This window comes from Arvicola amphibius, chromosome 5 (assembly GCF_903992535.2).
Source record: "Arvicola amphibius chromosome 5, mArvAmp1.2, whole genome shotgun sequence".
Lineage (NCBI taxonomy): Eukaryota > Metazoa > Chordata > Mammalia > Rodentia > Cricetidae > Arvicola > Arvicola amphibius.
The window spans coordinates 87,586,112-87,613,012 of record NC_052051.1 but is presented as its reverse complement, the minus strand read 5'-3'; the positions used below and the strand labels follow the sequence as shown (position 1 = coordinate 87,613,012).

Genomic DNA, 26,901 nt, shown 5'->3' with positions numbered 1-26,901 from the left:
GTCTTCCCATTGGTGACTTCCTCCTAGCCATTCCCGGCCCCTCAACTCTTCTGTCCAATTTATGTTGATTTTCAATTTTTGTCACTGCTGATTTATTTTATGCATGTCCATTCATGTAGCAGTCATGCACACTTAGAAGTCAGAAGATAATTTGAGGGAATCAGTTCTCTCTTCTACCATGTGATTTCCGGGGACTGAATATGCATGTACACACAATTACAGAAGAAAATGAAAAAATAGAATAAAATATGTGGGTTTGGGTTTACATGATAACCTGGCATATCCAAACTGAACTGACTGAGGAAACCCTAGAGGTGTAACTCTCTGGAATGTGGAGTTAGGAAGGCCTCTCAGCTCTCCTCCCAACCATCCTCTCAGGGAAGAGGCCAAGGAGGGAAGGAGGCTGTTAGGGATGAAGGTCATTGCAGGGCTGGAAGGTTTCACAGGAAAACAATCCAACTCAACACAGATGAGCTACTGTGGGCTGTGTGACTGAGTTCACATTCAGAACAGCCAGGAGGGGGAGAGTTCCCAAAATCTGTCTGGAAGGAGTGAGGAAGGATATAAAGGTTTTTTATCTTTTAAATCATATTTGTTTTATGATAGTTTTATGAGGCAAGATCTCTTTATACAGCCCAGGGTGGCCTTGAACTATCAATCTTCCTGCCTCAGCTTCTCAAATACTTTCCAATCACAGGTGTGTACACCCAACTCCCAAATCACATTCTGATTGTATCTTCTCCTCTCAAATAAAATAAGTACAATGTCACTGCGTGCTGTCACCTGCTCCTGTAGCCAGTCAGTTGGGTAAAAAAGCTCTAACATGACTTTCACTATTTCTACAGTGTGATTTCGGGCTCTCTGTCACATGGTGAGCCAACTCATGGATTGGCTGATCGAGTCATTAACTGCAGAGAAGTTCTAGAAGCTTTCAACCTCCTGGTGCTCCAAGTGAGCTCCTTCCCATACACACTGCAGACCCAGCAGTCTCGAATCAGCTCCAGCAATGAGGTCCACTGGATACAACTGGACACAACGGTAAGTCTTCCATGTCTAGACATTTGCAATTCTCCAGTAGGCAAAACCTGACACTAAACATGGCCATGGATTGGTAAAAATCCAGCACAAATGTGTCAAGACATCTAATTAACATACTTCATTTTTCATATGGTCACGATTTTTTTGAAACAGGCTCTTGGTATTTTGCCCTATCTGGCTTGACCTTCTACCCTTCTCTTCTGAGTATGGAAACTATGAACACTATACCATTGTGTGCTAATTGCAGTTGTTATAACATTAACGACCATGAGTAGTGTCCTACAGAAGGTTCATTGGGTGGCTAGTCATACGTATGTATGTTGTAGATACAAAATTAAGCATACTCTGTTGAGTTTAGTATCTAGATATGGTGACACATCCCTCTAATCCCAGTACTTGGACTAGCCTGGGTTACATTCAGAGTGATGCCCTATTTCCAAACAAAGAAGTAATATTATACCAGAGTATCATTAATATCCTGAATTACCTGTGCGAATTTAAATAACTAATTTCAAAGTACTAGGGTGGTAGCCCATCGGTCAAGCCCTTACCTAGCAGGCGTGAGGCACACAACTCAGTCTTCACACTGAAGATTTTTTTCAAGACAGGATTTCTCTGTGTATCCTTGACTGTCCTAGAACTTACTCTGTAGACCAGGCTGGCTTTGAACTCAGAGATCTGCCTGCCTCTGCCTTCCAAGTGCTGGGATTAAAGGCATGTGCCACCAGTGCCTGGCAAAGAAATAATAATTTTTAAATAATGCGTCCCTAAGGAACTGAGCTCAACAGAGAGAAAGGAAGATGCTGTGTTATTTTGGACTCTATCAGGCTGAATCCCCCTAGCCAGCCACATGGAGGACAAAGGTCCTTACAAGTCCCTTCTCCATCTCTTCAGACACCCATTTCTGGTGGGGGAAATTAAGATATAGCAAAATGCTTCAATTTAAAAACCATTGCAGCCGGGCGGTGGTGGCGCATACCTTTAATCCCAGCACTCGGGAGGCAGAGGCAGGCGGATCTCTGAGTTCGAGGCCAGCCTGGTCTACAAGAGCTAGATCCAGGACAGGCTCTAGAAACTACAGGGAAACCCTGTCTCGGAAAAAAGAAAAAGAAAAAAAAAACCATTGCAGCCGGGCGGTGGTGGTGCACACCTTTAATCCCAGCACTCGGGGGGCAAAGGCAGGTGGATCTCTGTGAGTTTGAGACCAGCCTGGTCTACAAGAGCTAGTTCCAGGACAGGCTCCAAAGTTACAGAGAAACCCCATCTCAAAAACACAAATAAATAAATAAACAAACACCCAAAGGGCTAATCATTGCAAGGGAAAGCAAAGCACACGGGGTCAGAACTCAGGTTGCTTTCGTGGAGACCTTCGCCTGCTGAGCCCCCTTATCAGCCATGGTTGTCTTTTCCCAAACAAACCAGCACTGGGCTGAGAAAGAAAGGAAAACTTAGTATACACACAGCACAACTCTCCTTCTGCATGACTGTGTGCCACAGTCCAGATGAAGGTGGAAGGGGAAATGGATGGGTTTTTTCTCCCAAAGCGACATGCAAGTCCACTGAAAAAAGAAAAGAGTACATCTTTGGCAACTCTCAAAGAAGACCCTGTGCCAGCAAGCAGGGTTATCTTGTTTGAAAGAGGGTGCTAAAAATTAAAAATTTCCTAATAATAGCACCTTATATTGTTAAAGATCATTATAACTTTTATTTATATGTATATGCATGTGTGCGTATTAGTATGTGGATGCACACAGAGACCAGAAGAGGGCACCAGAGACCCTGGAGCTCCAGTTGCAGGCAATTGTAAGCACCATATAGGTGTTAGAAACTGAACTTGGGTCCTCTGCAAGAGCAACAAGCACTCTTAACTATTGATCCATCGCACTAGTTCTCCATATTCATTTTATAGACTCTACCAATCACAGATTGTGTAAGAGGGGTTATTCAGTGGCTCTGGGGCTGGAGATATAGTTAAGCTGGTAGAATGCTTACTTAGCATGCCTGGGTTTGAAGCCCATCACAGCATAAAGCCAGGCATGGTGACACATAGCTGTGGTGCCAGGACTTATGAGGTGGAGGCAGGAGGATCAGAAATTCAAGATCATCATCAGCTACATATCAAGTTCAAAGCCAACCTGGGCTACATGAAATACTGTCTCAAAAAGGAGTTCAAAAAGAAAAGTTCAGATTTGTAGCCATTTCTAACAACTTATACACAAATTTCTATGCATTTCAGGGTTACTAACTTTATCCCTGGTCCATTCTTGTTTCTACTACTCTCACCTTCTTCTTCTAATTTATTTCTCTCTCTCTCTCTCTCTCTCTCTCTCTCTCTCTCTCTCTCTCTCTCTCTCTCTCTCTCTCTCTGTGTGTGTGTGTGTGTGTGTGTGTGTGTATGTATTTTGGTTTTTTGTTTTTTTTGTTTTTTTTAAATATTTTTATAGTTTATTTAACTTTTATTTTATGTGCCTTGGTGTGAAGGTGTCAGATCCCCTGTCAACTGGATCTTCAGACAGTTGTGAGCTGCCATGTGGGTGCTGGGAACTGAACTCAGGTCCTCTGGAAGAGCAGTCAGTGCTCTTAACCACTGAGCCATCTCTCCAGCCCCTATTTTGGTTTTTTGAGACAGGGTTTCTCTGTGTAACAGTCCTGGCTGTTCTGGAACTCACTTTGTAGACCAGGTTGGCCTTGAACTCACTGAAATCCACCTGCCCCTACCTACCAAGTACTGGGAGCCACCATCACTCGGCCCCTCTAATTTATTTTTATATTATTATAATTTTATATATCAGCCTTGTTTTTCTTTATAAAATAGAGAATGCTTAAAGAAAACTTTCAAAAAAATCATGAAAATAAAAATACAATAAAATGCAAATAAAAACCATGAAAATAAAATGCACAGGTATGAGGAAAGACTATAAAACTGAAGAAAAAGAAAAGTATAAACAAATAAAATCAAATCTATGAAGTCACAAAACTTACTTAATATTCTGGGCCTTCGTACATGAAAGACAGCAGCATGTCCTCTGAGGGATTCCTTGTGTCATATCCCAAAATTTACTCGCTTGCATGTGATGATTGAGTCAGTCAGAGGGGAGAGGATTGGTGCTGTGTGTTCTGTCTAATGAGGTAGGATGTTCATATTGCATTGTATTTTTATACTCCATTTGAAAACTAATTTTTATTGTAAAGGGAGTTGCACAAGTAAATAGCACCAAAAAACTGAAGTGTTTGCAACAGTTTTTCCAGTTTCTCCCCAAACTCGATAGATACATCAGAAAAGAGAGCTGCTTCTAGTAGGAAAAGAAGGTCTCTGTCCTGTGAATCTAAACAGAAGGAAGACAAACCCCGTTTGTTTTCTCTGTGTAGTCCCCATTGGTCCCAAAGGAAACATGTCAACACACCACTAAGTTCCATGGAAATGCAAAGTTGGTGTCAAGTTCCACAACAGGGTTTTCTTTTACTCCACCAATATCTCTTCACACACACTTACACACGTGCACACACTTAACACACATACACACACGCACACTGACACACATGCACACTTATACACACACATACACGCACATACTAACACAACTACACATGCACACACACACACACGCACACTCACACATGTACACATGCACACACACTCATACACGCACACACACTATACACAGTCACACAATACAGACACGCACACACACACTCACACACACACATGTGCATGCACACACTCACACATGTACACACGCGCACACATGTACACATGTGCACACAATGCACGCACACACACACAATGCACGCACACACACGTACCCTGTCTTCACTGGGTATCTGCTCTGTTTTCAATCAGGAAGATGTGGGCTGCGAGAAGCTCTACTTTGGCTTGAACGAGTACAGCAAGTCACTGCAGTGGGGGGTCACCAGCCCACTCCTGAGATGTGACGAGACTTTTGAGAAGATGGTGAGCACACTCTTGGAGAGGTAAGGAAAGACAGCTGCCCTTGCTTTAGACAAATGTCCTGCTTGGTCGTGTTACAGTGGTTCTGATGATGCTCATGCCAACGGCACGGAAAGGGCTATCTTAGAGTGGCCTGCGCTCGTGGGCTCATATCACCATCCAAGGGGAACAAACACAAAGGGGCCTCAGTGGGAGACTGAGCACCACTTTTCACAACTGTCCCCTGCCAGCTTCACTGTGAGTGTTGAAGGCCACGCTCCTGAGCTCTGGCCGGTCTCTGACATTACATCCCTGACTTTGTCCCTGTTTGCCGGTCACTGTGGACAAGTTCCCTAGACACTTTTCTTTGGAAACTCTGGCTATTTACTGAAGCATTTGAGCGTGTTCTATCCTTGGGGCCCGTCATCTGGTACTGACCTTCAAGGTCTCAGTTCTTCTCTCTCTTTTTTTTTTTTTTTTGGTTTTTCGAGACAGGGTTTCCCTGTAGTTTCTAGAGCCTGTCTTGGAACTAGCTCTTGTAGACCAGGCTGGCCTTGAACTCAGAGATCCGCCTGCCTCTGCCTCCCGAGTGCTGGGATTAAAGGCGTGCGCCACCACCGCCCGGCTTCAGTTCTTCTCTCTTAAGGAGAATTCTTGCTGCCTTGCTAGCCCTCCTTTTATTCCTCAGCTCCAGGCCAAACTCTGTGCTTTGTTTTTCTCAGAACCTGAGTCATAAACTCAAAGCTAAGGTAACCTCCCTTCCCGCCCTCTGCGCTGTACTCAGATTGGGGAGGGGGTAAATTAGACCTCCTGATAGCTCTAGTTTCTTAATACTGAACCTGATTAGGTGGAGTCTACCGTATCATCCTGGAAATGTTTAAGAGATAAATAAAAAAGAAAGACAAGTGAATGCACCCAGTGCAGCAAGATACAGCTGTGTCAGGGAGGGTTCAGAGGGGGAGCCAATACTGTCATGCTGTTGGACTTCAGCAGCCGTAACCAACACATGACCCTAGAGTTTCACAGCCTCCATGAGACACCTTTTTTACTTTCCCTTCCAGTTCCTTCCCTGGTTTAGAGCGTGTCTCTCAACCCAGTAGTACCACAAGAGTGCACAGCTTGTATTTTAAAAGGTGATTCCAGCAACTTCAGTTATAGATTTTGTAATTACAAAACCACTACTATAGTTTAATGCAAATGGATTAAGGAAACTTCCCTGTTAGGTTCTAATTTTCTCAAAGTGTCGAATATAAATGTCTGCATTTTGAAGTTACTATTTGTTGTAACTTTGTTTTGTTTTGTTTTAAACATGAGCCAGCAAAATAACCCTAGGCTTTAAATGTAGCTCATCTGTGGTTTCTTCCCCTCCGGCATTCTGCCCACGTTTATTGAACTCAAAGCCCTAGCCCAGATGGGCCCATCTGCAGCTTTCTGTGCTTTTCCCACCTCCTAAAGCCCCACAGTGCACAATGACAGAGACCTGAATATAATTTAGACCCAGTTCTGTCTCCAATCAGCCCCAGTCTAGAACAAGTAGCAAACTCTCCCCGTCTCTCACACTCATGCTCCTGAGGAAGCTGGAGCGGGTCAGTACTGCCACCGTTGGTGCATTCCTCCCCAAATGCTTCAAAACTAGCATGGCTATGCTAGTTTCTTAAATGCCCTAGCTGGCATTTGACCCTTGGCTTTTCTAGGCAAGCTTGTGAACATCTGTTTAATTTTAAAGAGGATTATAAAGTAGAATAAAGGTGAAATTCCCTATTAGCCTACTATGCCGCTGAGCTACTCATGAACTGCCAGCTGGTGGCCAGGAAAAAGGGCCAGGCTCTGGGCACCTCTGCCAACCCCTGCACAGCCCTGCCTTGCTAGTGCCTGCTTTCTCAACCCCTGATGCAGCTAGGGGCCTCTGCCCTTTGGTCATCAAGTCTTCGGATATTCCTGTCTAGCCTGCAATGCTCCCAGCTCAGATTTCCTAGTCTCTGGTGATAAAAGGCCCACCACTAGGGGGTGCTCCTTCCTCAGCTAGCTCCAATTTTCCCAGCATCAATTTATTTTTTTGGAAAGATAAATTTCTGCTACCCATAGAGCTGACCTCAAATTAGCAATAATTCATGTGCTGGCACATTTTTTGCTAGTTGTTTTGTTTGTTGTTGTTGTTTGTTATTGTTGTAATGGCATCCTATTATGCAGCCCAGGCTGGCCTAGAATTTGCTGTGTCTTCCAGACTAGGCTTAAATTTTCTATCTTTCTGCCTCTGGCTCATATGCTGGGGTCACAGGCATGCTCTGTCAGTCCAGCTACAGTTACCCTTTCTATAATGTCTGATACACCAAGAATAATGACAGCAGTGTCTGTTCCCTTACTGGTATCTGAGAAATGAGCTGGCAACATGCTGGCCATGTGTCCAGGCTGCAGCATGAGATTAAGATCTGGGGATTGAGACTTGTTCACAATTAACCTTTACCGATCATTGTGTCTCAGTTTTTAATGAGCATCCCAGTTGCCGGTGGGAGAGGGGGGCTGTTCAGCAGCAGGGCTTGCTTCTGTAAGTCTGATGTGGGCAGTCTGATAGTCCTAATACTTCCCTGTGCAGGTGCTGGTCCACTTTGAGAAGGTAGGGCCTCTAGGCCAGCCCCAAACCCTAACCTACCCATCTGTCCCAACAAGTTATACCTGCTTTGGAGGTGCAACCACGTTAGTGATGTGGGGCCCGAGGTTGCTCTGCTTCAGTGTCCCAACCGTCTGTATTTTACTGTGCATGCCTGCTGGTCCAGATGGCCCTGTGCTGCGTGCTAGCTGCCTGTGTTCTGCCATAGGTACCCCAGGCTGCATAGCATGGTCGTACGCTGCTATCTTCTCATCCAGCAGTACTCAGAGGCCTTGATGGCTCTCACCACCATGGCATCACTCCGAGACCACAGCACACCGGAAACACTCAGCATTATGGATGACCTTCTCAGCTGCCCAGGAAAAAGCAAGAGTGGCCAGGGACCCATGCTCATCATCAGAGTGCCGTCTGTGCAGCTGGCCATGCTGGCCAGGGAGCGGCTGCAGGAGGTGCGGGACAAGCTGGGGCTGCAGTACCGCTTTGAGATCATCCTGGGGAGCCCGGCCTCTGAACTCCATGTTGCAGCTCACTTCGTGGCACGATTAAAGGTCAGCAAAGGACAGGCATGCCATTCGTTTCTGTTCTCTGGGACTCTTGGATAAATGGACCACCCAGATAACTGAGTGGAATAGATTTTGCACATGTATGAGTGTTGACCTCCCTAACCAGGTGAAGGCTTTTCTTAATTGAAACCAGTTTCTGATGATCCCATCAGATCCCTCGTCCTGTATACGTGCAGTTGGTCTCCATGTTCTTCAAGCACAAGTGCAAAAAACGAGATGACCTAATTTGCCCCCATGTTTCTCAACCTTGCTAGAGATGCATCTGGCCCACTACCTTCTATTTCCTCAGAGAAAGGGAAGTGGTTCTCTCTAACTCTCCCAGTTCTTTTCTGTGCATCTAGCCTGTGTCAGCTGGTGGCTGGTCGGTAGCATACTCCATTTCATCTTTGCGCTCCTCCAGAACAACTTCTAGCTCCCTTGCATGTGGATTTCCCAGCTTGCTTCTTTGTATTCTCTTTGACCCTTGGTGCCAGACTTGGTCTGTGTCAATTCCCAGAGTCCTATAGAGGAAGGTGGAGCCTGACCCAGCCCCTTGCTACTCTGGCGTACCCAGGGACTGCCTGCCTGTCTTCTAGACCTCCTGTCAGGCTGAACCAACTACCCTTATGCCTGACCCAGGCTTCCCTGAGGACTTTCATAATCTTACTTGTTTTGACGTTAGGAAACATTTCATCAAATGCCCACATTTCTATTGATGTGGCTGAGCTAGCTACTGTATATCTGAGTCAGACTGACATGATGTTCCCACTGAATATTAAATGTGAAGTTAAACTGGGTTATGCATGACCTAGTTTGGCATACACTTGTTGAAATGAAAGTGCGTGGTCTCGAAGGATTTGAACCACATGATTTCTTTAAGCTCTAACTTGGAGATTAGATTTCTATTTGCTATTCATAAATAACTTTGCAAATGTTAGCTTTCCTGTTGTATTATCTAACCTAAAAGGAATAACCCAAGATACTTGATAAGCAACTAGAACAAATAAAATTATCCCCAAACAGAAACTCAGTCAGTAGCAATGATCACATCTGTGTTTACAACTTCTGGGAAAGAGTGGATTTTCAGAAATCAGACCTCCAGCCTCACTAGAGAAGTTTCTGCCAATGTGTAGGAGAACGGAGCTTATGCCCCTAGCATGAGGCTGTCATCTGTCATTGGTGGTCATTCTTCCTCACTCTGGGAGGTCCAGGGAGAGAATGAAGCCGGAGTGGGGGTTCTTTCTATTCAACCTAGTTGAGAAACGCAGACACTGTGTCTCCACTGTCGCTGAAGGCTGAGCAGCTCAGGCGGCCTTCAGACCTGGATTTTCTTGTGAATAGATGTGTGTCAGTAATCTCCATGTGTGATGGAGAAAAGCAAAGTTATAGTCAAAGGCCACCTTATAGAAACCCCTAAGGTGGATCGCCATGAGGTGCTGTCCTCATGGTACCACTACTAAGACTCAGGGCTTGAGGCAGGCTGAAAACACTAAGGAACTAGAAACAGTAAATATACAACAGCACTCTGGGGAATTACACACCTGCGGCCAAGCCACACTAGGACAACAGGGTACTCTTGGGTCGGTCCTGATTCTCCTCACAGTCTTGGGTCATTTGTTTAGAAGGTCAGTATAGGTCAGTGGGTTATAAAAATCTGCCTCTCTGGGCCACTGTTTAAAAACACAGTGAAGCTGCTCATCACTCATCCCTGAGTGTCAGGGTCCCTGGCAATGATTAGGGAAAGGGGACACTGGCTGTGTGCATCCTGGGTGAGGATCACTGTTCTGAGAATGTGCCGTATGTGAAGGGTATCCAAGGCAGTGGTCTCCTTCAGTTATCTGAGTAGCAGCTCGACAGATGCATATGAGGGTCCCAGATTTTCATCTGGTCCTCAGTCTCTCTTTCTTGTGCCACTGGTGTGAGGGAGAACACGAAATCCTGTGAAGTGCTCACATCTAAGCAAGACCCCTCTCGCCAGCCGGCTCCTGACTCCTAACCTCCCTTACCATTCTCAGAAGGCAGGGTGTCCTGGGGAAAATGCAACGTTGCTCCCGTTACATGACCTCATTTTTATATTTACTCCTCTTTATCCTATTATTTATTTTGATTAATTGGCAAGCATTAGAATTGAACCCTGAGCAGATTAAAATTTTAGCCTTAAATTGGGTGGTGGTGGCACACACCTTTAATCCCAGCACCCAGGAGGCAGAGGCAGGCAGATCTCTGTAAATTTGAGGCCAGCCTAGTCTACATAGCAAGTTTCAGGACAGGCTCCAAAGGTATTCAGACAAACCCTGTCTCAAAAAAACAAAAAACAAAGAAAAATAATCTTAAATAAATCAGTCAGTTTGCTCAACAAGCACATGAAGCATCTATATAATTGTCTTGTAGTGAGCCCAGTAAGGAGCTGAAACTAAGTTCTTGTCCAGTCTTTTGTGTTGACTTAAGTGCTTCCAGGACAAAAATCATTCTGGTCTGTAGCTCCAGGAAGCAGCCACTCTCACTCATGAGTCGCAGTCTGATGGGGAGGCATGGCACAGTGGGCTGCCTGACAGCTACTGGTCAAGAGTGAGATGAGATGTGCTTGCTGCTCTCTGGAGAAGCTCCTCGAGTGATGGAACCTCTGCCGTCCTATTGGCATCCTGGTTCTCTACCCTTGGCGGATTCTAGATCTTGACATGCTTGAAGGGGAATTCCCACTGTCAGGACAAGTGTGAACCAAGCATGATGGCCACCTAGTTCAACAGCTCCTTGTCTAGGCCCAGGAGGAAAACCTGCCTCCACTGGCATACGCCAGGGTCCCACAGTGCTGAAGGTCACCCAGGGGCTCTGTACATGCTGGGTTACCAGCTGACCTGCCTCCCAGACTAGAAACTTTGTGTGTGTGTGTGTGTGTGTGTGTGTGTGGTATGAATATGGGTACCCACAGAGGTCAGAAGAGAGATCAGATCCCGTGAGCTGGAGTTGCAGGTGGTTGTGAGCTGCCTGAAATGCCTGATATGGATACTGGGAACTCAACTCCAGTCCTCTTGCAAGAGCAAGAAGTACTCTTTAATTGCTAAGCCATCATTCCAACCCAAAAATGAATTTTTAAAAAATATCTAGAATGGTGGTTTTATTTTATTTAATTAAAAAAGTTCCATAAAAATATTTGACCATGTTTTCCCCTCCCCCAAATTTGCAGGTAAATAGATAGAGCTAGAAAAACATCATCCTGCGGGAGATGGCCCAGTCCCCGTGTTCTTTCTTGTATGCAATGTTAGCTTGTGAGCTTATAATAGGTGTGTTATGATCTGAATAACCACAGAGCTTAGGTAGGGACCATGTAAGGAATCGGAGACACAAGAGGAGTTCCCAGGAAGGGGAAATAGAATACAGTGTTATGGAGAGACAGAGGGGAAGTAGAAGAGAAGGAAATATTGGGAGGGGATGGGAGAGAAGCACAAAGGAAGACTATGGAGAGGGACAACTAACACTAAGGTCACTTGAGAAACCACATGGAAACCTACTGCTGTGGAGGCTCCTGATACGCCTTGATTTTCAAAGACAGAAAAAGTCTCTGAAGCTATGGATGGTTATGATGTGTATGTGTGTGTACATGTGTGTGCACACACATAGAGAGAAAATAAATTGGATGTTAAGTAAAAACTTTAAGAATAGCTTGGGTCCTTTGAGAGGTCTTCATTTCCCCTCCTCCTTCCTCCCTTCCCTTCAATCCTTCCAACAGGATCTCAGTATGTAGTCCAGGCTGATTTTGAACGCAATCCTTCTGCTTCAGCATCTTGACTGTTGGGATTACAGGTGTATACTATAGTGCCAACTCTCATTAGGAATTTTCTAGATCTCGATAAAACATTAATTGAACCATTATACTATCTCTTGTCTAAGAGATTTCAGTCTATTTTGAGCTTAGAAAAGAAAATGTTTTTAAAAGCATGTTACTTAATATTTATAATTATTTTATAATAAACAAATATAATTTACAGTAATTTTAAATTAAATATGAATTATCAAAAATAATTATAATAGCTTAATATTTTTTTATTTTTTGAGACAGGTTTTCTTTGTGTAGCTTTGGAGCTTGTCCTGGAACTCCTTCCCTACACTTCAAACTCACATAGATCTACCTGCCTCTGCCTCCTGAGTGCTGGGATTAAAGACATGTGCCACCACTGCCCAGCAATATTTTATTTTATTTTTTATTTGAGACAGATTCTAAATATGTATCCCTGACTGACTTGAAATTAATGTAGACCAGACTGGCCCTGATCTCAGAGATCCATGTGTCTCTGCCAACGCACTGAACAGCTTCCTTCTTGTTTGTTTGCTAACACGTTTGGAAAGGACCAGAGGTCCCCCGTGTGATCCCAGCACTGCTGATGCAAACCTGCCATCTCAGACCTTGGAAGGTGCAGGCCGGAGAATCGGATGTCCAAGCTCATCTTCAACTACACATAAAGATTAAGGACAGCCTGGACCACACAAGACCCTGTCTGTAGCACGAATGATAATAACCCAGAGACAGATATTGGGGTTCAACCTGAAAACCAGAAAAGCAAAGCAGCCAAGTCACTAGAAATCTTACCTCTGCCAAAGCTGGGCAACTGCAGACTAAGCAGCCAGAGCCTCTCTCCTCCCACTTTATTCTGTGCTAGATTAAAGGTGTTGGCCACTACTACCTGCATTGTTTTCTGCATTGATCTTGTGCAGCCCAGGGAGGCCCTGAATTTACAGAGATCCATCTGCTTCTGTCTCCCAAATCGTGGGATTAAAAGTGTGTGTTACCACTGTCTGACCTCTAGTGGCTTAGCTTTGCAAGCTTTATTTATTAAAAGTAAATATAATATCACTATATCTGTCTCAAGTAAAAACTAAACAAATTTATAGATCCCTTTATTCTTGAACATTTTTCAAATTGGGTTTTTCCTCCGTCATTGATATGGTTGTATGTTCAGGACTGCTGTCTAACTATTGAGATACTGCATGGATATGTATTTGTGGTAATGCATGAGAAATTGGTGCTTTGTGGGCACTGTGAAGTCAGAAGAAGATTGCAGGGGTCTTCAGATACGAGCAGTTGCCTTTCCTTTTGATTCAGCCTGGTCAGGCTTGCAAGACTCGGGAGGCCTTGTACCAACTACTACTTGTCAGGTTTGGTAGGGAAGTGAACCTAGCAAGTTCTACCACTTAGTTCCATTCCCTGGTCCTCTTTTATCTTTTATTTTGATACATTTCATTAAGATTCCCACAGGGTGGCTTTGAACTTGGCATCTTTTCCCCCAGCCATGTGAGTAACTGGGTTTATAAATCTACACCTCCAGGACAGTTATTTTTAAAGTCAATAAATGGAGAAAGAGAAAAATTAATGACCAGAATTGGGGCTATCTTCATTATCTGCTTGATTAGGTTTTAGATGAGTTTTGAGATTCTTTTTCAAGTCCCTGACAACTAAAACCATCCTTTCTCATCACTCGAGTCCCAGAGTTTGTCTATTATATGAAAAACTATAGTTCTCAGTGCCAGAGCCAGTGGGTGTGTGGCCTTGGCCTGTGCACTTTACATCACCAGAAGTACGCTCCAGTGTGTTCCTCTGGCCTGTGGAGCTAACGAATGACATATGCCAATGCCTTTCTATGCTACTAAAATGGAAACTGAGGTCCATGCTTGTAGCAGTGCTTTGTGCTGGCTTGGAAGGTAGCAAACGCAGCGGGGTGTGCTGCTCACACCTGTGGGGTCAGCAGCACGGAGGGGGTGTGCTGCTCACACCTGTGGGGTCAGCAGAGGGGGTGTGCTGCTCACACCTGTGGGGTCAGCAGAGGGGGTGTGATGCTCACACCTGTGGAGTCAGCAGAGGGGGTGTGATGCTCACACCTGTGGAGTCAGCAGAGGGGGTGTGATGCTCACACCTGTGGAGTCAGCAGAGGGGGTGTGATGCTCACACCTGTGGAGTCAGCAGAGGGGGTGTGATGCTCACACCTGTGGAGTCAGCAGAGGGGGTGTGATGCTCACACCTGTGGAGTCAGCAGAGGGGGTGTGACGCTCATGTCTGTGGGGTCAGCACCTAGATGAAGGCAGTAAGATAAGGGTTCAAAATCATCCTTGGCTACAAAGGGGGTTTAAAGCCAGCCTGGGCTACATGAGACCCTATCTCAAAGATCAAAACCCTGTCGCAAAGAACAAAAACAACCACCTGTACAGGGTCCACACACTTAGGGGAGGTGGTCAGAAAGCTTGGTGTATCTATAGCCTGTATCCAGAAACATTTTTTAAAAGATATAAATTTGAATGAGGAGCATTAACAATTTCTTCCGTACCTCTTCTACAGACCTGGAGAGGAAACGACCAGGAAGACTGGGCCCCTCGAACTTACCAGGACTTGGAAGGTCTGCCCTGCATAGTGATATTAACTGGCAAGGACCCTCTTGGAGAAACTTTTCCCAGGTAAGATGTGATCACCGGCTCAGTGGCGCCTCAGTTCCTCAGCCGAACTGCCAAATTATTGATAAGCCAATTTTAGTTGTTTGGAGGTTCATACATGCATGAAAGAAAAAGAACCTCATTCATTCTCCCTTTCAGATTTCCAGTTCTGGAATGGGACAGAGTCATGAAAAGTGGTTTTTCCCCAGAGCAAGGCAGCCAGAGAGGCTGAGAGGAAAGGCAGAGATGGATGGATGATGGATGGATGGATGGATGGATGGATATACATTCAAATATATAGAGACATATAGATGATAGATTACTGATAGATGATAGATGATAGACATCTTTAGATAAGGCACTTTGTTAATCTGATGTTCAGAGGATATAGGGACTATAGACTGAATAGCAATAGCAATAAAGCATCAGCTGAGTGTTTCCACGGTGTCAGGCCACACAGCAAATGGTTCCCATGTGCTGTGCCACTTTCCTTGCATCACCCTGACGAGCCAGCCCTGTCTACTGAGCCTTTAGCTTTTAGAGATGCTGGAACCTGAATCCAGGGCCTCACACATGCTAGGTGAGTTTTCTGCCGTTGGTCTACATCTCTAACCTCCGTCCTCTCTATTTTATACTTTGGGGACATAGAAGAAGCACAGAGAAGGAGGGCAAGCTGAAAGGGGAGAGAGCTGAGATGTAAAGCAGACAGACAATAATGAAGCCTGTGGTCTTCACTATCCCGTAGATCACAGGACCTGCAGGCATCTAATACTCTGTGTGGGACCATGTGTCACTAATACACTTCCTTCTGTGCAGGTCTTTAAAGTACTGTGACCTGAGATTAATTGACTCCAGCTACTTAACTCGCACAGCCTTGGAGCAGGAGGTGGGCCTGGCATGCTGCTACGTCTCAAAAGAGGTCATCCGGGGGCCTGCTGCCACCTTGGACCTCAGTGGAAAGGAGGGCGAGAGGGCCCCCACCAGTGAAAACGACTCCGAGGAGCTGCTCGTTGATTTGGAGCGGCCGCAGAGCAACAGCAGCGCTGTGACAGGAACCTCAGGTCAGAGCTCTCCTCCAAAAGACCCCCAGGTTCCCAAGGACCTCCAGGGACAGGGACCTCCTCTCCACGCTTCAGCAGCTGGGGAGGGTGCATGGGAAGCAGCAAAGCTCAACAGCCACAGCTTTCTGTGCGTGTAACTGTGAGCTTGGTTTGCCTCACAGCCTGCACCGTGCTCCCTGATGCTTCTCCATCTCCTTCCAGTTACTCCAGAACATAGATTTGCATAAATACCTTGTTGTTAGGCTAGAGATGGAAGCTGTAAGCTTGTAATAGGTGATTTAGTGCCTGGCTCAAATGTTTATAAGGATGAACGCATGGATGGATGGATTGGTAGGTGGATGGATGGATGGATGGATGGATGGATGGATGGATGGATGGATGGATGGGAAGATGAATGAAGGGGTGGATAGATGGTTGGATGAAGGACATAGGAATAGATGGATGGCTAGTTATCCTTAGTACTTACTGGCAAGTGTTTGTACACTGCAGGCTTTTCAGAGGCTACTAGCTGATTACAGGGCCTGGTATAAATTTTCTTTTAGTAAACATAGTAAATGCAGCCCTACTTTCAGACTTTTAAATTATGAAAGTAATATGGCTTCATACAGATGCATAACGGTACTAGGAAGAGACTACAGCGAAGCCCACCACCAAAGGGAGCCGTGCATCCCACTCACTTTCTAAATCAGCATGGAGATCATGAGCACGCAAGCATGCACACACTCATGCTGAGAGACGCACCAGCCTTTCTGTTGATTCCGTTAGCAATTGTTGGATGATTCCATACCCGTGGGCCCTCCTGTCTGTAGTAACCCAGGGCCTGGAGGAACATGAGACCCACCCTCCTCTAGGCTGTGCCCAGCTACTCTCCTCAGCAGGGGCATTTTGTTAAACCTCTCATCCCTGTCAATTCCAGTACAAGTTAATAAATGAAGGGGAAATGTCATTATCTAGGATCTTGGGAATATGAGGTCAGAAAGTGACATAAGGGCAGGACTGTCCCCTTCCCAGTGGCTCTTTTAAAAAAGAGATTTTAAAAATTCTTATGTGCGTGTATGTAGGTATACCACATGAGTACCTGGTGCCCATGGAGGTCAGAAGAGGACATAGGTCCCCTGGAACTGGAGTTACTAAGTTGTGAGCCTCCAAGTGGGTGCTGGGAACTGAGCCTGTCTTCTACAAGAAGATCAGGTTCCCTTAGCAGCTGAAGGGTCTCTAGCTACCCACAAATGGCTCTTTAGTCACACCCTTCTCCACTGTCTGCCCACGCACCAATAGTGTCCTAACTTACATTGCTCTGGTAAATCCACTGAACATTCGGACCCCAGCCTGGGCTCCCTCGGGATGGCGAGGCTAAAAGTGGGAGGCAGGCTCCTTCACATGACTGATGTCAGGAGTGTTCCATGCCAGAAACACCAACGAACACATCCTGTGTCTTTCAACAATGTCAGAATTTATTGCTAACAAACTCACAATGTTTGGTGACTGTAGTGGCAACAGCTTATCATATAATCTGCCTTCTTTGGTTGCCTGACGAACGCAGACTCTTTATTCCGATCTTAATTACTAATATTACTCTCATATCACATAGCACACAGTAAAATGTGTGTGTGTCTACAGATGTGTATAAAAGGGTCACAAAGAAAACAGGTTAAAGAGGGTGCAGCAAAGTTCCATAGGGTTCAGGAGTAGGCTGAGAAAAAGCCTGAATTAAAACCAAACTGGATGCTGAGTGGTGGTGGTGCATGCCTTTAATCCCAGCACTCTGGAGATAGAGGAAGGCGAATCTGGTCTATAAGAGCTAGTTCTAGGACATGCTCCAAAGCTACAGAGAAACCCTGTCTCAAACAAACAAACAAAATAACAAAAAACATGAACAAAAACAAACAAACAAACAAACAAACCAAACTAAAGCCAGGAGGGAACTGTTGTCAGGTCTAACCGTAGAGTGTGACTGCCTACCTGTGAAGGCCGAACCAGTGTCCGAGAGCAGGAATGGACCAGGCAGTCCCATTGACTGTGTCAAGAGCAGGAAGCTCCGCCCAAACCCTTAAGAATAAGGAGGGACTCCTTGTCCTTGAGGTATACAACAGGTGTCAGATGACAGGCTGGTGTGGTGTCACCCATCACAGTATTCGGCAGTCACTCGATGGAGGCCTGGCAAGGGAGCGACCCCTACTCTTTTCTTGATCTTCCAGGAATAAGTTATTGGTCACCCTGTGCTGAGTGGGTCCAGTTTCTTGGCCCACACAGGGGCTGTAATCATCCTTCTCCCCTAAGACGGAGAGGAGCACTGTTTTATATGCACAGCATGGAGTAACTTAAGAGTAGGGCACCATGATCTCAACAGTTGGAAGCCTCCCAGTCACAGGAGCAGGAAGGAGGCTTTCTTTTTCAGAAAAGTATTTTTTATTATCTTTAATTATGTGTATGTGTGTGTGTCCAGGGTGGGGAGTGTGCATATGAATGCTGTGCCCACAGATGCCAGAGGCATGGGACCCTCTGGAGCTGGAGTTCCAGGCATTTGTGAGCCACCTGACATGGGTGCTGGGAGTTAAACCTGGGGCCTCTGCAAAAGCAGTATATGCTCTTAACAGCTGAGCCCTCTCTCTAGCCCAAGCGAGGTTTTCTTTTAACAACAGAACGTCTCCCATAGCCGGGATTAGAACTGCGTGGCTCAGAGAGGGCCTTCAGCCATGAGTATCTAGAGGTTCATCCACCAGAGCAGGAGCAGGTCTACTTTCTAACTGCTCCCATGAAAACATCCCTATCCTGGTTTAGGAAATGGCTCTAGACTGGGGAACTCACCAGAAGTAGAAGGCTCTCAGCCCACCAAGGCAGCAAGTATCACCAAAAGGGACTTGATTGTGGAGCCATCTGAAAGAGGAGGTGGGAGGACATCAGAAATGTGGGACAGCTCTAGAAAAGGAACAACGGTGACAAAGTGACCTTGTGAACCCTGCCTGGCTTCCCAGAGAAAGGTGGTCATCCAAGAGACAATGTGGGAAGGAAACCAGGGGACACTTGTAGTTGGTGTCTCCCATGAGCCACAGCAGCCCACCAACCAGGGCAAGGGAGCTGGAGGAGGCACTCTAGAGGCCCAGGCAGAGAAAACATTCCATCGCTGTCTGCGGTACCTAAAGCTTTTTTTGTTTGTTTGTTTGTTGTTTGTTTGTTTCGATTTTTCCCTGGGTAGCCTTTAATCCCTGACCTTGACACTGGGGAGGGGTGAGATAGGACGAGCCCCACTGTCCTCTTCCAGGTTCCGTCATGGAGAACGGGGTGAGTTCCTCCAGCACAGCGGACAAACCCCAGCAGCAGCCTCTGACCCCCAGCATCCGGCTGGATGAAGGGGTCTCGGCCAGCACTGCTGTGGTTGGGGAGAGCCTGAAGCAGGAGTGCGATTCCTTGGGCCTTCCAATGGCCAGCAGCACCACCTCCAAGCCTTCCTTGACCTCACCCTCAAGTGCCCAGGCTCTTGCATGGTCAGGGCAGCCCTCCAGAGGCTGCCTGGGTCTGCACACAGCCTTGCCCCCAGTGGTGATCTTATCCAAAGCTGCATACAGCCTGCTGGGATCCCAGAAGGGCGGCAGGCTGCCACCCTCCTCGTCACTGCTACCCCACGCCGATGTGGCCTGGGTGAGCTCCCTGCGGCCAGGCCTGCACAAGGACATGGGCAGTGAGCAGCAGTCCCTTTACTACCGCCAGTGGACCTCTGCCCGGCAGCACCACGCAGACTACAGCAACCAGCCAGACCCCGCCTCAGGCGCCCGGACCCTGCACCCGAGGCGCTTGCTGCTCACTGGGCCCCCCCAGGTAGGGAAGGAACAGGGCAGGCTTTGTCTTGGCTGTAGGGGGGTTGGCAAGGGTGGCAGAAGACCTCATTCTGACCTCAGCTAAAGAGCCAAAGTGTGAAAGAAATCTCTTTTCTTCTTCCTTTCCCTCTCTTACCCTCCTCCACCCTCCCTCAATTAAAAATATCTCCATCAGGTGGGAAAGACTGGCTCCTATTTACAGTTCCTTAGGATCCTTTTCCGCATGCTCCTTCGGCTGCTGGAGGTGGACGTGTACAACGAGGAGGAGATAAACACAGGTGAGGCTTGACACTATGGCCGGGGCCTGAGGCCCAAGAGCCAAGCTTGCTTCACCCTCTGAACACCTAGGGTAGCTAAGCTGCAGAGTTATCATGAGATAACTATGGCTCTCAGCTTCTGGGGGCCTCTCTCCAGGGTGCAGCAAGCTGCTGGGCACAGCTGTTTCATCAGCTTTGGTAGGTGCCTGCACTGTGCTCCTAGACATCACAGCCTTTGATTTTACCCAGCATGCGGCTGCAGAGATGCTGCAGTGTCCCCTGGGCTGTCACTAGCAGAGGGGCCTACCGTTCTCCTTTCCCATCACTCTGGTGACGGCTGAGCTAACTGTGCACTGGGAGGCAGAAGGCCTCCCGAATAGAACATGTCTGAGACCACAAGCAAAATGCCAATGCAGTTCAAGGAATAAGCATAAAAATCAAATATTATTTCTATTTAAAAGGTAATAGCTATACTTCTAATCTTGGACTTTTCCTCAAAGTAGTTTATGCTACTAACAAACAAACAAACAAACAAACTTACATTTTCTCATGTGCATGGGAGAGGCGCATGGGCTGAGGTCAGAGGACAATTCCTGGGTCAGTTTTCTCTTTCCAGCACATGTTCCTGAGGACTTGCTCGGGTCATTAGGCCTGGCCGCAAGGCACTTTCCCACTGAGCTAGTCATTGGTTGCATTCTGAACTTACATATTTATTAATAATAAACACCCTCTATTGCACACATATTATGTGCCTGCTGCTATCTTAGCACCTGGAATATCCATTCCTCATGTCTCTGAGACCTGCATGAGCCTGGCACATTAAGGGATGAGTTTGTGCCTAGAGATGGAAAGTGCTAAGGTGTGGGACAAGGATTCAAGCTCTGCAAATGCCCAAACGCTACAGCGGCACCTGGGCAAAGACTCTGACTTCACTGTTCATGGGGATCTGTGAGGGGGTGGGAAGGGATGAAGGTGTAACATACTTTATCCTAGAATTTCAGGCAGGCTGGAATCCCAGTCAAGGCAAGAGGGAGAAGGCCATCAAGGCTTGCCTGGGACCTGGTCAACTTACTGAGAACCTGTATCAGTCAGGGTCCTCTAATGAGTCTGTATATATTAAAGGTAATTTATTAGAGTGGTTCTAGGCTGTAGTCTGCCTAGTCCAACAATTTTGTCTCCTGATAGAAAGGCTGGAGAGATGGCTAAGTGGTTAAGAGCACTGCCTGCTCTTCCAAAGGTCCTGAGTTCAATTCCCAGCAACCACATGGTGGCTCACAACCATCAGTAATGAGATCTGGTGCCCTCTTCTGGCCTGCAAGCATATATGCAGGCAGAATACTATATACATAAATAAACAAATAAATAAATCTTTAAAAAAAAAGGTCAAGAATTTGACAGCTGTCCAGTCCACAGGCTGGATCTCTCAGCTGGTTCTTGGTCTACATAGGAAGTAACACCTCAGCAGCAGGATAAATAAGCTTGTTAGCAAGAGTGAGAGCAAGCAGGCAAAAAGCAAAAGATCCCTTCTTTCATATCCTTTGATGTGCACTGCCACCAGGAGGTGTGGCCCAGAGTTAAGGTGGATCTTCTGGCCTCAAATGATCCAGTCAAGAAAATCCTTCCTTGTCTCATTTATAGACAGTGCTAGGGCCATGGCTCAGTGGTAGAAAGAACACTAACAGAATCATCCCAGAGCTAAAGCTGAGAATTTTGATCCTCCAAATAAGTATGTGTTTTGGAGCACAGGGAGACTCTGGTCCTATGGGTTAGGTGTTTGTGAACTGAGCTAGTGTGAGTCTGTGAACTACTCAGGGTGAGTAAGGGGAAATACCCTTCCCAGCAAGTCTGAAGGAATGGTTCTGGTTCCTTCTACTTTGGGATAAGAACTTGTTTCAGGGCTGAAGAGGTGGCTCAGATGTTAAGAATTTACTGCTCTTCCAGAAGACTAGGGTTCCCAATAGCCACGTGGCAGCTCCCAACTGTCTTAACTCCAGTTCCAGGGGCCTCATACAGACACACATGCAGGCCCTTAACATAAATAAGTTAATTAAAAATAAAAACAAAAAAAGGAGAGCTCGTTTCTTTAAAATGCTGTTGTCACAACGCCCCAGGCTTTGTGCTTCAGCGTGGTGAGCAGAAGGGAGAAAGTGGGTCCACCTGTCCTGTGCCCTGCCCTGCCCTGCCCTAGATCACAATGAAACCTGCGGAGTGAGCAAGTCAGAGCACGAGCCCTGGCCTGACATTGAGACCTTCAGCAAAATGCCTTTTGACGTCAGTGTGCATGACCCCAAGTACAGTCTGATGAGCCTGGTCTACACTGAGAAGCTGGCTGGGCTCAAACAAGGTGGGTATATGCAGAGCCAGGCTATGAAGTTTTTGAGGGGACCCTAAAGCAGGGTTCGGGTCGGGGAGGGAGTAATTCTCTTTTTCACTCTTACACATGAACACACATCTTGGTTTTAAATTTGCTTATCAGGGCTCAAATTATATAGCTCTTTGAGCCAGGCAGTGGTGGCACATGCCTCTAATCCCAGCACATGGGAGGCAGAGACAGGAGGATCTCTGTGAGTTTGAGGCCAGCATGGTCTACAGAGTGAGTTCCTAGACAGGCTCCAAAGCTACAGAGAAACCCTGTCTCAAAAAAGAAAATATATATATATATATATATATATATATATATATATATATATACCTTTGAAATGTCTGTATGAGAAATAAACATTTCTAAGCTTTATGTGCATGCCATGGAGATAACAGTTTCTCATCCCCTTATACACAGAAGTAATAAAGGAATATAAAGTTGAGGAGCCCCGGAAACGAGAAACCATGTCTATGATGCTGACCAAATATGCGGCCTACAACACCTTCCACCACTGTGAGCAGTGCCACCAGTACATGGACTTCACGCCCACCTCCCAGGTGCAGCCCTGTTTGCCCTTGTGGAAACTGTTGCCACTATGAACCTTGTATGTACGGGGGTCAGGGAGGATGGAACCCGAGACTCCTGGCTTCAGGCCCTAGAGAAACAGAATATAAACTATTACTTAGCAGTTGTCTCTTCCTTCGGTGTGCTTCTTAGTACAGGAGCTCACTATTCCAGGCTGGCCTCGAATTCACAATCCTGTATACCGAACATTATTATAGGCGTGCCTACCGTGCCTGGTTTTATTTTCTCATATTTTGGGCATTAGGGATACATTTTGGGGCCTTGAAAATGATTGTTAGACATCCTAGCATCCCCAGCCCCTTTGGCATCTTTCTGCCTCATGCATCTTTACACACCCAAGGAGGAAACAGCAGTGTTGATAGCAGCCCCTACTTTGGGGGAGAAGCTCCATGTCATCTCCCCATTTCTCTTCTTGAATTTTATGTCTTGGCACTGAGCACCTGGGACCCTGTTGCTTCTAGGCTGTGCTGAGCAAACTCCCCAAACCAGTCGCTGTTGTAGCCATTCTTGGAAGGCTCCTAGTTTGCTGACAATTCTTTAAGTGCTGTGTGTGTGCACACGCATGCATGTGTGAGCTGGTTCCCTCCCTCCACCATCGTGGGCCCTAGGGGTCCGTGGCAAGCCCTGCTGAGCTAGCCCACTGGTCCTGTTCACAATTCTCACAGGATAGAGAAGAAACAAGTGCCTTGGCCTACAAATTATGTGTTTAGAAATTTCCTACATAGAATCTCCTGACATAGTTTCTGTGTGACCACAGTACAAGTAACAGATCCCCTCATTTGTGATGTGGAACTAGAATTTGTGGGAAGAACTTTGATTATTTTTTCTGAAATGTAATATTTAGGTTAAAACTATTAAGAAACCTACATGGATTTTAGGTGCTAAAGAAAATTTGTTATGTATTAAATCTGTTATTGGCTTCACTGTACAGCCCATAGAGTTATACTTACTCATGGAGACAGGCTCCTGGATATGTGACCTTCCCAGCAACCTTCACAGACAGCTTAGATATACTTGGCTTTTATGAGTCACGTAGTCTTTCCCTGATGTCAGAGTTCTGCACCAAATGTTGGAAATGTTTCACTGTCCACTATAACCAGAAAAGATGGAGCCACAGTCACACTTTTAATTCTTGCCCTGCTCTCTAGGAACTGAAACTTAACGTGTCCACTCTGATTCACAGAGGAGTGTCCTCTGTACCTGGGGCCTTTGAGGGATGTGTCTATAGCAGGGCTCCACACTTGGTTCCTGCAGCAGTGACAGCTCGGAAATGATAAGGCCTTTTCCACATTGCCCCTCAGCCAGATCTCAGCTGCTTGTGTCAGAAATCTCAACGAATGGCCTGGAAGTTAGGAAACCATATACTGACCACCCCTCTCTTTGTTTGCAAATCTAGATATCTGACTCTACCCTTCATGCATTCACGTTTTCCTCTTCTATGCTGGGAGAAGAAGTCCAGCTCTATTTCATCATTCCAAAGTCCAAAGAGAGTCACTTTGTCTTCAGCAAACAGGGTAGACACCTGGAAAGTATGCGGCTGCCCCTGGTTTCAGACAAGGTGGGCTAGAGTTTTTGGGTGTGAGGGCTTTTGGGCCCTAGGTGGGGTCCTCCAAGATTCTCACACCTAGGGTTTTACTTTCCCATTTTGCTCTCATTTGTTTTCCTTTCACAGGACCTGAATGCAGTCAAGAGCCCCATTTTCACCCCTTCCAGTGGTCGCCACGAGCACGGACTCCTAAACCTTTTCCATGCCATGGAGGGCATCAGCCATCTTCACCTCCTGGTGGTTAAGGAATACGAGATGCCACTGTACCGGAAGTACTGGCCCAACCACATCATGCTAGTGCTTCCCGGAATGTTCAATAATGCAGGCGTGGGTAAGACGGGGAAGACGATGGGAATTCATTCCCTTGACTGCATCTTCCAAATGTTGCTCATGGTCCTCCTGACCATGGGTCCTTTAATTCTGAGTTCTTCCTTCTCCCACTTTGTAATCTTGTAGACCCTAACATTTTTGTTCAAGTTTACAGAATTTTTAACTTCTGAGGACCAATAAGGACTAAGTTGCTGGGATACTGAACACCCGGGGATGGGACAGGGAGTCTTCGTAGAGTGGACTCCCAATGTTCCTGGGCTGGACATTCTAGGGCCAGAATGTATCCATGAGAAATGTTCCTAGGGAGGGAGGTGACGATGTATGTGATTTAGAGTCTCCCTTCTGCATCTCCTGCTAAAAGCACAAGGCAAGTTCTAGTCCTGTCAAGGAACTGAAAGCATTTAGGTTATGGAAGTATTTTAATTAATTATTGTATGGTAAGGGTGAAACTTTAGCTTTTCATGTGGTATCCAGATGTTCCAACCCTACTGTTAAAAAGACATATTCTCCCCAAGAATGGCATTAGCACTCTTGTCACATATAAGAGGGTTCTCTTGGCTCTACAGGTCCAGCTTTATGTCACTAACACATGGCTTTAGGTTTTGAAAGGAAGAAGTATAAAACCAGCACCTTTTAAAAACTTCAGACATATTTGCATACTTGTATGGACTATGATAATGTATGTAACATATAAAATTCAGAGTGTACATACTTTTTCTATTTTCTCATGTATTTGGAGTTTTGTATTCTTCCAGTCATTTTGATATGTATAGTGTTGTTTTAACGAAGTTCATCAACTATGCTATAGAGAACTAGAATGAACTCCTCCTGGCTGGGGCTCTTTGCCAGACTCCTCCGCACTTCTTCCTCTCTGCTCTTCCCAAGCTTTTCCACTGAGCTCTTCTGTCTCGGGCTGGATTCATCCATGTTGCTACAAGTGTACAAGTGTCAGGATTCCTTCTCTGTGTAGCCCTGGCTGTCCTAGAATTGCTGTAGACCAGGCTGGCCTTGAACTCAGATATCCACCTACCCTCTGCCTATTGAGTGCTGGGATTAAAAGTGTGCACCACAACACCCAGCTTTTTTTTTTTTTAACAAGCCAATTTTTTGTTCATTTCTTGCATTTGAAATACTTGATGACATCCTTAGCCTGGGATTCTTTGCCAGTCTGTTAAAAAAAAAAAAAAAAAAACAACTACATGTAGTCAGGCGGTAGTAGCACATGCCTTTATTTATATTGTGGTTATCTATGGGAATCTAGGTTGATCTCATTACTGAAGATATTGTGAATAGACAGTACAATGGTTATATCTCTTTAGGATATATGCCCACAGTGGACTTGCTGGCTCATGCGGCACTTCTGGGTTCAGTTTGCTTTAGGTAGGACTGTGCACATTTTCTATAGTACCTGCCCCACCAGCTCACAAGAGATCCGTTCCCTCTGCATTCTTGTCACCATTGATTAGTTACTTCATCGATACATTTTGGAGATAGTCATTCTGATCTGAGATGCTATCACTGTAGTTTTGAGTTGCATTCCTTGATGGTTGGTGATACTGAGCATTTTATGTACTTCTAGGCTATTTGGAGTCTTCGTTTGTAGACATCTTGCTAGGTAGCCATTACCAGTTTTGAACGGGCGATTCTCTTGTTTAAACCTCTTTTTTTTTTTTTTTTTTTTTTTTTTTTGGTTTTTCGAGACAGGGTTTCTCTGTGGCTTTGGAGCCTGTCCTGGAACTAGCTCTTGTAGACCAGGCTGGTCTCGAACTCACAGAGATCCGCCTGCCTCTGCCTCCCAAGTGCTGGGATTAAAGGCGTGCGCCACCACCGCCCGGCTTGTTTAAACCTCCTAAGTGCTCAGAGTAAAGTTGTGCACCATCAATCCAAGTCAGCCACTTGCTTTTTTTCTTTCTTTCTTCATTTTTTCTTTTTTTATTTTTTGAGACAGGGTTTCTCTGTGTAGACCTGGCTGTCCTGAAACTCAGCCTATAGACCAGGCTGGCATTGAACTCAGAGATCCACCTGCCTCTAACTCCAAGTACTGGGTGGGATTAAAGGCGTGCACTACCACCTCCTGGCTATAGCTCACATTCTAGCTGCATTATTTGTTACTCAGCTCTCTGAGCTCCTTATGTACTCTAGATATTAATCCCCTGTTAATCTGCAAATATTTTGTCCCATTCTGTACATTCTCTCTTACCTAGACTGCCTCATCTTTGTTATTTCCTTTGCTTCAAAGGCTTCTTAATTTGATATAACCCACCTTATCTATTTTCACCTATTTCATTGCCTACATCAGTAAGACTTCCAATTTGGTTGCAATTTGAGGTGCCTTCTGATTCCATTAATGATAGATTTTTTTTCCATTTCTATGAAAAAAAAATGTTAAGTGCATTAAATTACTGATCCTTT

The 26,901-nt window shown here is 45.8% G+C and overlaps 1 protein-coding gene across 1 annotated transcript in view; it reads left to right on the top strand.

The window, feature by feature from the left end:
- The window catches only part of Greb1l (GREB1 like retinoic acid receptor coactivator), a 251,590-nt gene that overhangs the window by 213,585 nt on the left and 11,104 nt on the right, over positions 1-26,901 (top strand). The window contains 11 exon segments of the mRNA XM_038331492.1: positions 846-1,038; positions 4,880-5,010; positions 7,783-8,122; positions 14,442-14,557; positions 15,350-15,594; positions 18,857-19,410; positions 19,585-19,687; positions 21,855-22,010; positions 22,446-22,585; positions 24,010-24,171; positions 24,286-24,490. Coding sequence (XP_038187420.1) covers positions 846-1,038; positions 4,880-5,010; positions 7,783-8,122; positions 14,442-14,557; positions 15,350-15,594; positions 18,857-19,410; positions 19,585-19,687; positions 21,855-22,010; positions 22,446-22,585; positions 24,010-24,171; positions 24,286-24,490 — 2,345 coding nt within the window.